This window comes from Perognathus longimembris, chromosome 14, assembly GCF_023159225.1.
Source record: "Perognathus longimembris pacificus isolate PPM17 chromosome 14, ASM2315922v1, whole genome shotgun sequence".
In the NCBI taxonomy this organism is placed as follows: Eukaryota; Metazoa; Chordata; class Mammalia; order Rodentia; family Heteromyidae; genus Perognathus; species Perognathus longimembris.
Window position 1 is genome coordinate 33,864,744 of NC_063174.1, and position 17,185 is coordinate 33,881,928.

General features: G+C 43.8%; 1 protein-coding gene across 2 annotated transcripts in view; it reads left to right on the forward strand.

Moving 5' to 3' along the window:
• The window catches only part of Fntb (farnesyltransferase, CAAX box, beta), a 53,553-nt gene extending 37,338 nt beyond the window's left edge, over nt 1–16,215 (forward strand). For both annotated transcript variants that reach the window (XM_048362849.1, XM_048362850.1), the window contains 6 exons: nt 1,168–1,254; nt 2,790–2,919; nt 6,040–6,172; nt 10,477–10,588; nt 11,188–11,302; nt 14,801–16,215. In XM_048362849.1, the coding sequence (XP_048218806.1) occupies nt 1,168–1,254; nt 2,790–2,919; nt 6,040–6,172; nt 10,477–10,588; nt 11,188–11,302; nt 14,801–14,932 (709 nt within the window). In that variant the 3' untranslated portion in view covers nt 14,933–16,215. The remainder of the gene's footprint in view (nt 1–1,167; nt 1,255–2,789; nt 2,920–6,039; nt 6,173–10,476; nt 10,589–11,187; nt 11,303–14,800) is intronic.
• The last annotated feature ends 970 nt before the right edge of the window (nt 16,216–17,185 follow it).

Below are 17,185 nucleotides of genomic sequence, written 5' to 3' on the forward strand. Positions count from 1 at the left end.
AAACTCTATTACAAGCTACCTCCCTGCTTCACAGGTTACATTAGGTTTCAGAGCCTCAGAAAATATGTCTGAGGCTATTTCAGAGACTGAGGACCGGGGAAATTGGATCAGACCTTTGAAGTTAGCTTATGGTAAATGACAACATTTGGTGCTGGTACACATGACTTTGCAGGCTTCCAGTGCCTGCTGTTGCAGCTCAGCTTTGCCATGCTTTGGCTAGCAGGAGCCAGACTGGTAACAGTGCTAGTAGGATTATCCTGCTTACAGCTTCTGCAGAGATTTCTATGGAACATCTCAGTAAATTTGGCTTTATGTTGTTTATACTGTAAACAAAATAAGAGAAGCTGAACTTGAATGTATACTGAGAAGAATTAGGGCTGGGATGGAAGAATGGTGAAAATTATCCCAAATCAAGTGAGATAATGCTTTAAAAAAAAAAAAGAGGCTGTAAGTGTAACTAACTTAGTGGTAGAACATATTACTTAGCATGAGGTTCTGGGTTCAATTCCCAGCACCAATGGCAAAAAAAGAGCAATGATGACAAAAGAATGTTCCTTCATTTGTATTAGAAGGTGTTTCTGTGTGTGTATTGGTGAGAGTTGGAAACTAGAGTTCCTTTCCTCCTGTAGATGTCTATTCCTGTTCCTCATGTTTTGCCTAAGCAGTGATTAGGGTTCACTTGTCTGCTCTGGAGTGTGCCTGTTGCAGAAAATGTAAAGTTAACTCCTTGGGCACCAATACTACAGACATCCATACAATCCTGCCATCTGAATGAGTGAGCAGCACATTAGAAGTTCTTGAATATAATCTATTCTGAATGGAATAGAAGGAAACACTGTAGGTCTTTGAGTAGAAGAGCTAAAGCCACTTTTGACAGGAACTGATACAGCTATTAGTTCCTCTGATGTCTTTTTGGCCATGGGGAGGTAGGGAGAATAGAATGTCATGTTCTCTCACTGAAGCCATGCTGTGAGCAACTCTATCCAAATAGAATGCCACACCTCTCAGTTGGGGACTTGGGGGGACTGACTGTGTGCCAGGAGTAAGGACAGGAGGTAATCTCTGCTTACTTGGCAAGGCAAGCAATCCACCCAAGGAGCTCACTGAGCCAGACTAGGCACATTCTTAAATAAAGCATATTGTGTTTTCCTCTGTTTGTCTCTCCAGAAGTGCATACTGCGCTGCCTCAGTGGCCTCTCTGACCAACATCATCACTCCAGACCTCTTTGAGGGCACTGCTGAATGGATAGCAAGGTGAGAAAGCCAGGGCTTCCTCTTGGAGACCTGGTGGCCAAGACGTCACTGGAGACCAGAAAGGAATATATAGAATTATAAGAGATGTCTCAGGATTACATGATGGTGCATTTAAAAAATACTTTAAATTGTTATATTTTCCATTCTTTTATTAATGTTTAGATGGTAAAGGCCCAAAACTTTGACAAAAAATATAGATGTGAGTTTGAATTGATTTAGGCAGTCTATATTGCAGTTTAGCAATATCTCAAAGTACCCTTGTTTATGAAACAGTATTTCCACTCCTGCAGAAACTCTTATGAAAGAGATGAGCGAGCTGGGCATCAGTGGCTCTTGAGTGTAATCCTAGGTACTCAGGAAACTAAGAGCTGAGATTATAGTTCACAGCCAGTTTAGGTAGACAAAACCAAGAGACTTATCTCCAATTAACTACCCAAAAGCCAGAGTGGCACTGTGGCTCAAGTGGCAGAGTGCTAGCCTTGAGCAAAAAGAAGCCAGGGACAGTGCCGAGGCCCTGAGTTCAAGCCCCATGATAGGTATGCGCGTGTGTGCACACATGCACACACACGTTACATATATACTATAATTATTTTATATTTCTCACCAAAGTAGTAGTACTTTTTTTTAAACATCTAAATATAACTTAATGTGAAACCAGATAATACACTATGATCTTAGTTCTTTTCTTCATTACTTTGATTTTCCTGGAGTTAATGTACATGTCATAAATGTATGCATCAGGAATTCATTCCAGAGATTCTCTGTCAGAACCATAAAATTATTCCCATAGTCAACCATGCAAGCAGTCGTGTGTGAGTGTGTGTGCGTGCATGCGCGTGTGCACGTGTGTCCTGAATTATCCCTCCTGGACCTCTCTGCCCTCTTGCTTAAGTCTGGGCAGATTGCTCTCAGCTTGTTGCACAGCAGGCATCTAGAAGCTTCCTTTTGGCATGAAATTCACTTCTCTGCTTTGTTGAAGACATTCTTTTTTTATGTTTACTTATTTTAATTGAATATATTCCTTCTGAATTTTGTAACCACCATTCCATTACCTTCTAACTTCTAATATACTAATAAAGCAGATAATCATAGTACCCAGCATTTCTTAGGATTTTTTAGTTTCAACATTCTGAGTTTAGTTCTTTTGTTGTTGGTGGTGGTGGTCATGGGGCTTGAACTCGGGGCCTAGGTGCTGTCCCTGAGGTCTTTTTGCTCTAAGCTGGCCCTCTACCACTTTGAGCCACAGCACCACTTCTGATTTTCTGGTGATTAATTGGAGATAAGAGTCTCACAGACCTTCCTGTCCTGGCTAACTTTGAACTGTAATTCTCAGATCCCAGACTCTTGAGTAGCTAGTATTAAATGTGTGAGCCACCAGTGCCTGGCTCAGTCTATATTTTGAACCAAGATCTGGAATATCTTCCTGTTCTTGATGGTGATGACTTTTGCCTTAATCTGAGCAAAGTCATTCACTGCCATCTGCAGTGTGGAAGGGACATGTACACATTCAGTCTGCCTTTCTCAATGTCTTCTAGGTGTCAGAACTGGGAAGGTGGCATTGGCGGGGTGCCAGGGATGGAAGCCCATGGTGGCTACACGTTCTGTGGCCTGGCTGCACTGGTAATCCTCAAGAAGGAATGCTCCCTGAACCTGAAGAGCTTGTTAGTAAGTATCTGCTGAGCCATGTCCTCTTGTGTCCAGCTCCTGGGGTTATGACGCTGGTCTGAGACTCTGGGGAGGTTTGGCTGTGGAAAGACCCATAGAGTCACAGCCTTGAGCTTAGAACCATTCAAATACTGGGAGAAGTTGAGATGTTGGAGCTCTTTGCACAGTTCTGAGACAGTTGAAGGAGATGAGAATTATTCTCAATCTTGACTTTCTTCTTCCCTGCTCTCTCTGCCTGTTTCAAATTTTCTGCACATGGTGCTAAGCCAATTCCAAAGTCCTCTTAACTCCTGCAAACACGTGATCCAGAGCATCTTTCTCATATGTCCAAGAAAAGTAGCTTCAGTTTCAGGATTAGTCATTAGCATATGTCTTAAAGTCTCCTAAGAGAAAAAGTTGTAAGAACTTGGAAGCATTTTGAAGTGAAGTGTTTTTTTTTTTTTCTTTCTTATCTATGTGGATGTTCAGCACCTACATCCAGACAAGCCAGGTAAATGCAGTGAGGAGAACCAAGCATTTACATCTAGATCACCAGCTTCTGGCTGAAATTCAGGATGAATTCAGAAAGCAGTCAGTCTTGGGCACAAACATACACACACATAGCCACCAAGGAGAAGCTATTCTCCCTTGTCTTTTGGAGACCTTGAACTCTGCAGACTATGAATTCCAAGCAAATTAGCTACAAATGACCTGAGTGTAGGTTCCAGGCTCCCATCGTGGACCCATTGTGGAGTGTGTCTGCTCTTGTTTACAGGTATAATTAGGAGCTTCCTCTTGTTCAGGAAGCCTCCTGTACATCACACTCTGGAAAGTTTTTCAAAATGACCAGCTTTGTGCACTGGACCATAGAGTTATCAGATACTTGGTGATCTGATCACCAAGAAGGAATGATACATAAAAGTCCCATGTACCAGGTGGAACTAAGAAATGTAATTATTGTCTGTCTAAGTATATAGTAGTAATATATCAATATATTGTATAGCAAACATATATATATATATATATATATATATATATGTGCCACTGCTATTTCCTAAGCAAGTGACCTTGGGCAAATTGTCTAATTTGTTTTAGTTTTTTTTTTTCCCCTTCTAAAAGGTAGGAAGAACAGTCCTTATTCTTTGAAGGTTAAAAGAGAGAACTTACATGAACACCCTGGTTATATAGTAGGTGCTCCATAAATGTTGATATCCCTATTACCCAAGTTCCTTCTTTCTCTCCCTCCATCTATCTCTCTCTCCCTTCCCCTCCCCTCCCCTTCTCTCCCTTTCCGTCCTTTCCCTTCTCTTCCCTTCCCTTCCCTTCCTTTCCCTTCCTTTCCCCTGCCCCTTTCCCCTCCCTCCCTTCCTCCCTTGTTCCCTTCCACTTTGGAAGAGCTAGGACTTATACCTGAGGAAATTTATGACTTGCTATAGTCAAGGGAATAGAATGAACCCATGGGCTTAGGTGTTGGGGGAAAAAATCAATTGCATTTGGAACCACTTAAGCAGTAGGAAAGAAAACATGAAGAATAGATACCTAGGTAGTGCTTGCTTTCACTCTTCCTGAGTAATGCTTGGTCTACTGCCATCAAATGCCATTATCCCCAAGCACAAGTCACTTAAGACCAACTGGGATGTATTACAATCTCAACCAACTATGCAGGTTTTTATCCGTGTCTTTGTGTGTGTGTGTGTGTGTGTGTGTGTGTGTGTGTGTCTGTGTGTGTCTTAGTGCTTGAACTCAGGGCCAGGGCTTGTCCTGAGCTTTTTTGCTCTACCACTTGAGCCACAGCTCCATTTCTGGCTTTTGGTAGTTAATGGGAGATAAAGAGTCTCATGGGCTTTTCTGCCCCAGCTGGCTCTGAACCGAGATCCTCAGATCTCAGCCTCCTGAGTAGCTAGGGTTACAGGTGTGAGCTACTGGTGCCCATCTGGTTTTTGTCCTTTTAAGAATTTGTGACTGTCGGTGAATGTTGCTGTGACTACAACATAATCTAAACTCTACAACTATTAAGAGAGGTCAGGGCTGCTTTCTCTAATTAGTCCATTGTGTTTATATCCAAGAACTCAATCCAAAAGACTCCGAGTACTGGGACATACATAGCCTGCTCTCTGCCTTTCACTATAGTGATACTGCTCTGTGGTGTAGGTTTGGTGGTTACTCCAAAGACTGGGGTGGGAAATGAATGTCATATCTGTTCAGCCAGTTGGTTCTACTTCTTCAGCCAACCCCAAGGCTATCTTGATTTTAGCAGTACAGTATGTTTAGACAACTTGGAGATAAGCGGGAATGGTGGTATCACAAGTCGCCATTGAGTAACATCAAGTGCAAGTGTATACAGTAAAAGGCGAGGGAGGGGGTAACAATGTTCTACAAGAAATGTAGTCATTACTTTACTTATGTAACTGTAACCCCTTTGTACATCACCCTTACAATAAAATAAAAATTTTAAAAAAAGATGCACTGTGTTCATAAACTGCTTTGGTGAGTGGCAACTCTTTGTATAACTAAAGATCATAAATATGCATGTATATGTATATATGTTTAAAAAAAGACTCTGGTATCAGCTAGCCAGGAAGATGGAGGCTAGACTAGGCAGTAATAACATATGGCTGCTGCCTGCAGTCTTGGTGGGGACTTGTGGGGACTTGGTGAGAGGCCTGGAGTGAATGTCCCTCGGTGGTAGGTGGGGCAGGTGCTGTGATGAGATGTAGCAGAGCATTCCATTTATCTGCTTTGAATAAATGTCCCTGAGCAGTGAATGATGAGTACAAAGCCATAGATGGTCTTAGTTGGCTTTCTTGCCCATGCTGTGGGCAAGACACTTTTGACTAAGACACTTTTGCAGGTCTCCTTACAAATCAACATGTCCTTTTTATTGTCAGTGTCAGCACTGAATTGGAACCAAGTAAACGTTAGCTACTGAGCAGAAATAAGTGCTGGTAGCCTCAAAAGGGTCAGATTAAAAGGTCAAAACAATGAGGAGACCAGAGGGAAGAAAGCCAGAGCCCCTACCCCCAAGGGCTGAGAACTCCTGTAAGGAAGCCTTCTTCCCACAGAATGGCCATGTCTTGCTGAATTTTGTGAATGTTTAGTTAACTTTCTGCCTCTCCTGTGATGTTATTTTTCTTTTCTCAGCAATGGGTGACATGCCGGCAGATGCGGTTTGAGGGTGGATTTCAGGGCCGCTGCAACAAGCTGGTGGATGGCTGCTACTCCTTCTGGCAGGCAGGGCTCCTCCCCCTGCTACACCGAGCACTGCATGCTCAAGGTGAGCCCAGGAAGCCCTCAGCTGGGACTGCATGGTAGTTGGTTTCCAAGCGGCCACGAGCCAAAAAGCCTGTTTAGAGGGTTGAAAGGAACTCTGCCTATCCTGGATTTTGAGAGCTCCATGGGGAGCCCCTTGGTGAGGGATTCATGTGTTCAACAGGATTTGGGGCTAATGGTTGAGGAGTCACCTGTGGCAGGATGAGCTCCCTCCTACCACAGTGAGGAGGCCCCTGTTATCTGGCAGAAACAGCCACTCCTGTCTTAATCCCGCTGTGACTGTCATCTCAGCTGGGTGTGAAGCCACAGCTTCCATCACAGACCTGCATTTGGTCATGTCAGAAGTGCAAAACTGTGCACCTGGGCTTAGTGGTAACAGGAAAAGCACAAAGAAGTGGAATGTTCAGAGAAAACAGCTACCACGTCTACTATGCTGACGTATCGATATCACCATTAGAAACCCAGGTGCCAGTGGCTCATGCCTGTAATCCTAGCTACTCAGGAGGCTGAGCTCTGAGGATCACAGTTTGAAGCCAGCCCCAGGAAGAAAGTTTGGGGAGACTCTTATCTAACTACCAAAAAAGCTAGAAGTAGAGCTGTGGCTCAAGCGGTAGAGTGCTAGCCTTGAGTACAAAAGCTCAGGGACAGTGCTCAAGCCCTGAGTTCAAGCTTCATGATAGGTATAAAAAAAAAAAAAGACAGTCATTTCATTGAGCAATCCAAACTGTGAGTTTGGTATACCTGTACCAGGTACTGCAGAACTCCCCATTCCTTTCTGTGGGGTCTCTAGTGGAGATGCAAAAGCAAAGTAGTCAGCAATCAAAAAGTGCTGGAAACATTCCCTCCTTTTTCTCTTGGAACCTGAGCTGCCTGTCTGCTGCCTGCTCTGGCTAGCTCGTTTGCTTTTCCTGAGAACAGGATGTCACTGAGTACCAGCTGGGCAGAGGAGCTATGCTGCCCTGCCGGTACTAATCTGATCCTTCAGGGAGACCCACCCCTCTCCCAGAAGGAAACCTTTCTTTAGACTCAGGTAGGTAATTAGTTGCTCAAGGATAAAAAATGAGATTCTTTTATTTTGCCCTTCTCATCTTTTCTTTTCTCCCCATCTTGTTTGTACTTTCTAAACCTTATTCTTTAGCTTCTTAATTTCATTAGAACTGTTGAGCTGTAGCCACTTTTGATACTGCATCAAGGCTAACAGAGTTGCTGGGCTGTCTTCCCAGCCCCAGAGCTACAGGGAGTAGACTCAGAGTATTAAGGTGCAAACCTGACTTTGGAGCCTGCATACTTTCTGGCTAGACCAGGAGACTCTTATTTCCAGTTTTCAATTAACCACCAAAAAGCTGGAAATGGAAGTGTGGCTCTTATAGTTGAGCACCAGCCTTTAGTGGAAAAGCCAACGGAGAACATGAGACTCTGGGTTCAAGCTCCAGTACCAATGCAATTTTTTTAAAGGAAAAGAAACAGTAAGTTTCTTGGACTTGGACCAGATTGGAATCTAGCAAAGGGGTGTGTTTGAAGTGGCAGGCAAAATGCCAACCTTGGGATGGAAAGGAGATGCATTATAGGTACAACTTACCCTGTACTATGATTGTAGTAGTTTCAAAAGAGAGCAATCTCATTTCCAGTGAGAGTTGGCGCTACAAATTAATAGAAACAGCTGAGAATATAGTCTTGTAGTAGAGTGCTTGTCTACCATATGCAAGTCCCTAGTTCAATCTCTAGGACAGGGAGAAGAAAAAGAATAGACACTGGGATATGAAAGTATGGATGTTTATTTTCTTTTGGTTTGCATTGTCTGTTTTTCTCTACAGTTGAGATGTTTCTTGTGTAGAGGGGAAAAAAAACAACATGCTGGGCACTGGTGGCTCACACCTCTAATTTTGGCTACACAAGAGGCTGAAATCTAGAGAATTAAAATTCAAAGCCAGCCTGGGCAAAAAAGTCTCTATGAGAGTCCATTTTAAATTAACCAGCAAAATGCCAGACTGGCGAGTATGACTGTGACTCTCAAGTAGTAGAATGCCAGTTGATGAGCAAGCAAGCTAACCATGGCACAAGGCCCTGAGTTTATGCCCCTGTACTTGCATAGAGAAAAAAGAAAACAACACAGGCTAGGAACTTGGCTCAAGTATAGAGCACTTGCTTAGCATGCTTAAGGCCCTGAGTGTTGCCATTTGCAATGTCTCTCTGTCTGTCTGTCTTTCTTGCTCACACAGTCTTTTTCTAGAAAAAGATCCAACATAGTACAGCACAGCGGTGTAGGCTCTTCTCTCACTCAGCAAGTGACTGTTAGTATCTCCATGCCATCAACTGCCTTCCAAGGCAGTATTTGAATAGAATAATGAATTATTAGTAGTCATTTAAAATCTCCAATGATTTGTCTTACTTTGCTTTTTGGAGCAATAAGAAAGCCTGTGAATTTCTTTGGGATATTCCTTGGGTCTTTCTTGTCCATCTGTGAAATTGGGCTCCATGTGGCTGCACCTGTCAGTTATGGTTTAGAAAGTGACTCTTGATTGGGTAGATGAAAGGGACCTTTGAAATGCAAAATGACAGAATAATGGGGATCTGTAATTGAAGACAGAGGTAGAGGAATTTAAAAAGCTGATTTCCATGCAAAGTTATCATCCTCCTATCATTTCTCCCTATATCTTGCTTCGATTGACTGTGTCCAAATTCGGGATCTCTGGAAGCTCCTTGTGGAGTTTATGAACTTTGAGATTTAAACTTCAATAATATAGGAAGTAATTGAACCACTCTGTAATCTTTTAATAATTTACAGCATTTTCTTTCCAGATTCTGATTTTATCTACAGGTTTTTATTTAACTTCCAGAAATAATCATTTGTTTTAGGGAATGACATAAAGGTATATTTTGTATAGAAAGCTTAATGTAGCTTTTCTGTAGTGTTAAGACTTAAGGTTCAGTGTCTATTCATAGAATTATACAACCATCATCACAATCAATTTTAGAATATTTTCAATGCCCTCATTAAAAAAAAATTTAAAAAAATGCTCCTCCCTACCACCCACTGTCCTGTACTGGAGATTGATCTCAGGTCCTTGTGTAGGTGGCTCTTCAACTTGAGCCCCTCTTTCAGCTTGGAAAATATTTTGAGTCAAGAGATACACTGATGAATTAATTCCCTTTGGAGCTAGTTTTCATTCTGCATTTTCTTTTTTTTTTTTGCCAGTCCTGGGCCTTGGACTCAGCCTGAGCACTGTCCCTGGCTTCTTTTTGCTCAAGGCTAGCATTCTGCCACTTGAGTCACAGCGCCACTTCTGGCCATTTTCTGTATATGTGGTGCTTGGGAATTGAACTCAGGGCTTCATGTATGAGGCAAGCACTCTTGCCTCTAGGCCATATCCCCAGCCCCAATTATATTTTTTATTTTTTTTGTTTATTTATTTTTTCCCAGTCCTGGGGCTTAGACTCAGGGCCTGAGCACTGTCCCTGGCTTCTTTTTGCTCAAGGCTAACACTTTGCCACTTGAGCCACATCACTACTTCCGGCCATTTTCTATGTATGTGGTGCTGGGGAATCGAACCCAGGGCTTCATGTATACGAGGCGAGCACTTTACCACTAGGCCATATCCCCAGCCCCAGCCCCGCAGGCTTTTTTTTTTTTTTTTTTTTTTTTGCCAGTCCTGGGCCTTGGACTCAGGGCCTGAGCACTGTCCCTGGCTTCTCTTTGCTCAAGGCTAGCACTCTGCCACTTGAGCCACAGCGCCACTTCTGGCCGTTTTCTACATATGTGGTGCTGGGGAATCGAACCCAGGGCTTCATGTATACAAAGCAAGCACTCTTGCCAGTAGGCCATATTCCCAGCCTTAGTTTTCATTCTGATTTAGAAAGTAGGAGAGGAAACAGTTTATTATTGCTTGTTGAGAATTCCCTTAGCTGTTTAGAGTTTAGCTAACAAGGTGCAGAAAGGTGCTAGAATACAGAATGATGGACTTATGGACATGGTAGTACATACCTGTAATCTCAGTACACCAGAGACTTCGTTTGAAGCCAGCCTGGCTCATAGTGAGACTCTGTCTCAAAAAAAAAAGAAAGAAAGGTAAAACAAAAGAGTAACTCAGTTCAGGAGCAGTAGTAGGGTAAGTCTTTGGAAAGCTGACAAGGTAGGAAAGGAAACTGCTGCTTTGAATGGCTGTACATAGGACATGGCTCAGCTGGGGGGTATGTGAAGATAGCAAGTGTACCAAGAATGTATGGAAGAGGAGGGAAGCCCCCACTGTTCTCACAGGCTCATAAAATACAAACCATGGCTAATACCTGCCTGGACCCTTTGTCTTTCAGGTGACCCAGCTCTCAGCATGAGCCACTGGATGTTCCATCAACAGGCCCTGCAGGAGTACATCCTCATGTGCTGCCAGTGCCCCGCCGGCGGCCTTCTGGACAAGCCTGGCAAGTGAGTGTCTTGTCAGGAGGGAGGAAGGGAGAAGGGGATGGCAGGTGGGGAGGGCAGGACTCTACAGCCCAGCTCAGAACCAGGCCATTAAAGGCTGGGTGTCCCTTTAAATCTGCCTGCTTAGTGCTAGTGTCATATGGGGGAGTCACCCTAGTCAGTAGGATCCCCAGCTTATCTGGTCTCCCAGCTCTCATGCTCCTTTCTCCCAGAGAGGGAACAGAATGGCTGGGTCAGTAGCTTTCCTCTCCTGTTGTCTGTTTTATTCTGTTAAGCCAAACTGATTTAAACAGAACAGGACTAAGGCTAGAGGTAGAGCTCAGCAGTAGAACACTTGCTTAGCATTCAGGAGGCTCTGGATTGCCCTGATCACTGCAAAAAAAAATAATAAATAAAAATTACAGTCTCACTGTTGGGCAGGGGGGGAAGATAGGGCTTTTCAAAACAATGCTAGGAAAAGTCACACTTCTGGTAACCATGTGTGTAGCATGAGGGCGAGGCAGGCAATCATATCACTGGCACCTGGATCCATGTGATTGGATTCACTGGAGGGATTTGTGGGGAGCAGAGGAGTGCACGCTCAGAGCAGCTTGTCCTTACAGGTCACGTGACTTCTACCACACCTGTTACTGCCTGAGTGGCTTATCCATCGCCCAGCACTTTGGCAGTGGAGCCATGTTGCACGATGTGGTCTTGGGTGTGCCAGAAAATGCTCTGGTAAGGTGGGATGGGGACTCAACACCTCTTCTGCACAGTGTTCTCTGAGCAGGAAACTTAAGCCTACAGCAATGGCATGTGTTCCCCGTGTGAACAGGCTAGGAAGCTCTTAATGGACACTCCCCTTACTCTTTGCAGCCCCATTAGTGAGGATGCAACCTTTAGGAAATGCGAATGAAGGCACTTAGGTTATAATAGTGGTAATCTGATCTGGAATAGAGGTTTTGTGTGTTTATTCCACAGTCAGGGATCCAGACCAGCACTTACCCCTTAGTTCCCTCCTGCAGAAAGCACTGCACCTACAGGGCATGGCACTCACTGTGTGCTGACCCCATCTCTCCTGGCATCTCGGCTTAACATCTCTTTAGAGATATGCTTAGCCCAAATATAAGACCAGGACTTGGAGTCAACTGAGGTTGTCCACAGAGGTCCAGTAACAGGACCCACACAGATTTTTGTGAACACAATTTAGTGTTATGAAGCAATACAAAGTTCTTTTTCCAAAATTGTAAGTATTGAGCCTGTTTTCTCATCTGTCTTTTTAATCTTCCTTGTTTGTTGCATTTCAAACAGAAGAAACACAAATGTCCAGTAGATGGGTAAACAGATGCTCACCCTCAACCAGAGAAAAATGAGTAACAGCTTTACAGCCTTTCCAAGTTGTAGCATTTTTTTGTTTCCTTCAATGCAACCCTCTTCTGTTCTGTTTCTTCACTCATTCCCTAGAGCTAACCTTGTCCTGAATTTGACTTCTATTATGGCTATGCATTTTTTATACTCTTAATATTTTTGTTTCTACTATAAAAATGTTAGTGTGCCTGTTAGTTTTGCATTTTTTAAACTTTATACCTGGGATCATATCTAGAGCCTTATGCATCCTAGACAAATGCTTTGCCACTGAGCTAGCCCTAGCCCTTAATCTCTGGTCTGGAACTTGTTGCTCAGGCTAGCCTCAAACTGTGATCCTCCTGCCTCAGCCTCTTAGATGATGGGATTTATAGACATGTCCCAGCACATGCAGTCCAGTGTTTTACTAGATAGCTCCCAAATGTTTTTCAGCAGGGTTTGTGCTATTTTATACTTACAGCTGCAATAAGATAAGGCATTCTATAGACAGATTTTTTTCCTTTTGCCAGAATTCTTCATACCCTTTGCTCCTTAGCTTACTGGTTTGTAATTTCAGATGTTTTTCCCTTTTCTTGCATATTTGTAGTTCTTTGTGTAGTCATGATACTAGCCCTTTCTCAGTTATGTGTATATGGTATATGTCTTTCAATTTGTGACTTATCTTTTTTTGCTTTATTTTTAGTGTTTGGATGGGGGCAGGGTATTAGGATTTGAACTCAGGCCTTCAAATTTGCTAGGCAGCCACCCAACCACTTGAACTACACCCCCTACCTAGATCTGAATGGCTAGTCCCCTTTTTTTTTTTTTCTTCACAATTGCCTTTCCTTATGAGTTATAGGATCAGCTTATCAAATTCTTACAAAAAATTTTTTTTTGGCATTTGAAATTTTTATTGGAATTGCACTGTTAGGTTAATGAGATATAACTGACCTCAATATTAAGGTTTTACTTTTATAAGCATTATTTCAGGTTTTCTTTCATATTTTTCAGTGATTTTTAAATGTTTTTTTTCCTTTGAAGGCCAGTACATTTTTGTTAGATATATATCTAAGTGGTTCATGGTTTTTGTGGTTACTTTGAGTACAATCTTATTTCCCCATTATATATATTTTTTCATTTCTTTATTGTTAAAGTGATATACAGAGGGGTTACAGTTTCATATGTAAAGCAGTGTGTACATTTCTTGTCCAACTTGTTACCTCCTCCTTCATTTCTTCCCCCATTATATTTTATAACTGGTTGTTACTTAGTATATGAAATGGATGTTGATTTTTATGTTCATTTTGTATCCAGCAATCTTTCTGAAATCTTAGTAACTTTAATACTTTACAGAATCTCTTGGGTTTTCTATTTAGAAAAGGGTGCTATCTTCAAATAAGAATAGTTTGCTTCTTCCTTTCTGACTTTTAAAAATCTTAGTTATTTTTCTTGCCTTATATTGTTGCCTAAGATCCCCACATAGTATGTGGATTAGAGGTAGAAACAAAAGATGTCCCTGTCTTTTCTTAATTATAATGGAAGTTTTCTAGAATTCCACCAATAAGTATCATACTTACTGTGGGGCTGTGGTATAGACTTCATATGAAGCCAAGAACAGTGGGTCTGTAGTCCCAGAGGCTGAAGCAAGGAGACTACTTTAGACCAGGAGTTTGAGGCCAGCTTAAGCTGAGACCTTGCTTCTTTTCATGTTTGTTGGTTTGTTTCTATGTTTGTTAATTTCTGCTGGTTAAGTAGAGATGGAGTCTGTTGGATTTATCAGCCAGAACTGACTTCAAACTATCATCCTCAGATTTCAGCCTCCTGGGTAGCTAGTAGTACATGCATGAACTACCAGTGCCTAGCAATGTTGTTTTTTAAGATAGTTTCACCAGGAAAGTAAATAGGCTTCGTTGAGGGAGGGTATCAACAGGAAGAAGATGGGAAAGGAAGAGGGTGAATATAGTCAAAGCAGTTTATTTGCATGTGTGAAAATAGAACAGTAAAACCTGTTGTGATTGTTTTAAGAAGAGAGGAGTGGGTGGAAGAAACTGATAAAAGAGGTAAGGTTGATTGGGATACAGTTTACATGTGTGAAAATGTCACAGTGAAACCTCTCCTTTGTACAACTAATGTATACTTTAAAACAAAAAGTCAGATGCTCATGCCTGTAATCCTAGCTACTCAGGAGGCTGAGATATGAGTATCTCAGTTTGAAACCAACTCAGGCAGGAAAGTTTGTGAGACTCTCCAATTAGTCACAAAAAAAATGGACAAGGAGCTTTAGCTTAGTGGTAAAGTGTCAGCCTTGAGCATAAAAACTAGGAGATAGTATCCAGGCCCTGAGTTCAAGTCCCACTACTGGCACACACACACACACACACACACACACACACACACACAGAGCTCGCTGTATTGCTGGGCTCACGGTGTAGCCCCATTTGGCCTTAAATTCCTGATTCTGTGGCTTCTACCTCCCAAGTGCTAGGACCCAGGAGTGTGTCCATTTCTTACCTACTGGATCTTGGTGTGTACCTTTGAGGAACCTTATACTACATTGTTAAAAGTACATTTCAGTTGGGTGCTGATGACTCACACCTGTAATCCTAGCTACTCAGAAAGCTGAGATCTGAGGATCATGGTTTGAAACCAGCCTGAGCAGGAAACTCTGTGAGACTCCTATCACCAATAAACTACTCAAAAAAGCCAGAAGTGGCACTGTGGCTCAAGTGGTAGAGAGCTTGCTTTGAGCAAAGGAAGTGCAGGGACAGCACCCAGGTCCTGAGTTCAAGCCTCAGGACTGGCAAAAAAAAAAAAAAAGTGCATTTCAGCAGTGGAGGGATGTGTGTGTTTCCAGGGAGCACAGGATGATGTTGGCATCTGTTCTCTCTCTAGCAGCCCACCCACCCTGTGTACAATATTGGACCAGACAAGGTGATCCAGGCCACCACGTACTTTCTACAGAAGCCTGTCCCAGGCTTTGAGGAGTGTGAGGAGGAGGCGACAGCAGAGCCTGCCACTGACTAGAGGACCTGCTCCCCGGGCCACCCAGCTCCCCAGTCAGACGAAGTTTCTGCGTGTTGGTACCTGGTGGGATCTGCGCCACACCAGCCTTAGCTGCCAGGGAGCTCCGGGTGGTTCTTTGTCCTTTCTTGTCAAAACAAAACCAGTCGCTCCGAGTGTGGAGTACAAAGTGGCGTGGTTTTTTAAATTCTTTTCACATCTGTCAAACCAAAACTCTGCCAGCCCCATGCAGTGAGGTTGGGAGCAGTGCATGCCAGGAGGAAGCAGCCCCTCCCTGCCAGCCTCCAGTCTGGATGGTTGCACTGAAACGCATGCCATCTGAATATTACAGGATCCACAGCCACTGCTGCCACTCCCAACGGCATGCCACCATTAAATCACCAGACAGGACACCCTCTTGTGGGTGAAGACTGGTCAACTCCATGCCATTGTGGGGCTTTGGTTCCTACCAAAATGAGCTCTCTGGAAAAGACCATGTTAGGGCCACAGTAAGAGGTACTCTTGCCTCTTGCCTCCTATCCCAGTCGTTTGCAAGGGACAGAAGCTGGGGGTGCGGCAGAACTGAGCCATGCATCTCTCCAAGGCCACGCCTGGTGCAACAAGCTTCACCTCGGGTGTGCTGACTTAGATCCAGGTAACCAATTATGAGTGGAAACAAGCCTCTAGCTCAACTGTAGGCAGAGGAAGCAATCCCCAGTGCCCAGCCCCAGCCCCTCCCATCACGTACCACGTAAAACCTTCGGAGGTCTGAGACCCTTCTGCGTGTTTCCATCTTGCCCCCGCAGACTCCCGGCCTGTCCTCTGAGACAGTATTGTCTTTTTTCTCAGCATTAACACTACTAAGTCTTTCACCTTCATTATGACTCAGGATTTAGTTCCGGCTTGCCCACTCTCAGCTCACAGAATACAGTCAAGTGCTAGACGAGCTGGCTGCTGCGGAGGCAGAGGCCTCGTGAACTGGGGGGGGGGCAGGGTGAGTGCTCTCCTCCTCGTGGGCCCTGGTGGTGCCTCTGCTGATCCCTGCATTGAGCCCTCTTGTGGTCAGTGGAGTGCCAAGTCTGGTTATCTGTCCACTGCTACAATTACAGCCAGCTCATGCCATTGTCTTGGCCTTCTTGTGAGCAGCCCTGGGCTGTAGGCAGACCAGAGCTCAGAGATGCAGCACGAGGCTCTTCTCAGAAACTCTGGCTTTTTGCTGCCTCTAATTCCCTATTGCTTTGGCGTACTGGGCTATGTATTACCTCCTTGAAATAATAAAGGAATAAAATTTTCTACAATGTCTGTCATTTGTGATCTGTACTGACAATTCCTTCCAACTGTCTAGTGTTAGGAAGTTTTGAAGGTTGCTCGTGGAATCACTTTTCTCCCATGTAAAAAGTTTGCAGACAATTGGCACGGGCCTTTGCAGTGAGACAGGTCATCAGTGTTTCCCTCACACACCTTTGCCTCTAGTTGAGGAAGCAATGTGCCCCATGAGGAGTGAGAGGGGTTGTTTGGCAAACACTGCACTACACACACTGCATTTCAGTATGTCTGTCTCCACCCTGACTGAGTGGAGGTCGTGTTCTAGAGCCCAAAGTAGTCTTTATGCATGCATGGTGGGGATAGAAGTCCTGGCCAGAGGCACAGGTTAGCATGGAGACAGGCTGGAATCCTGCAGTCATCTGGCTTTGCATCGCCTCTGTGGAGAGAACATCTTCCAAGGCCAAGAGGGTGGGTGTTCTGCCCCAACAGGGGAGAGGAGAGAGAGTCCTCAGAGGATGCCCACACCCACACAACCCAAGTCCAGTCCCAAAAGTAATCTTTCTCCCTGGTTATTTTTTCCCTGTTAAGAAAGGAGGAAGGACTGCAAAATAACATTGAAGTGCATCCTTCCCATCACTAATACAGAAGGCCCTGGGCACCCTAAGTCTCAGGTATTGAGAGATTAACCACAGTAATAACGTGTAACACAAAAATAACTGGTGTGACACGAAAAAGACTGCTTCCATCTGAGTTGGCATTACAACAAGGAGCTGGGCCCAGAGGGTAAGTAAAGTCAGGCTAGGAAGAGAAAAGAGTTTACATTGACATTTCCAGATATTCGTTTTCTTGTGGACTTTCCAACTCAGCATTCAAGATAGGTCCTAGAAGCCAGGTGCAACTGACTTATGCCTGTAATCCTAGCTACCCAGGAAGCTGAGACCTGAACATTTCAGTTCAAAGCCAGCCTGGACAGACAAAACTGAGAGACTTATCACCAACTGACCAGCAAAA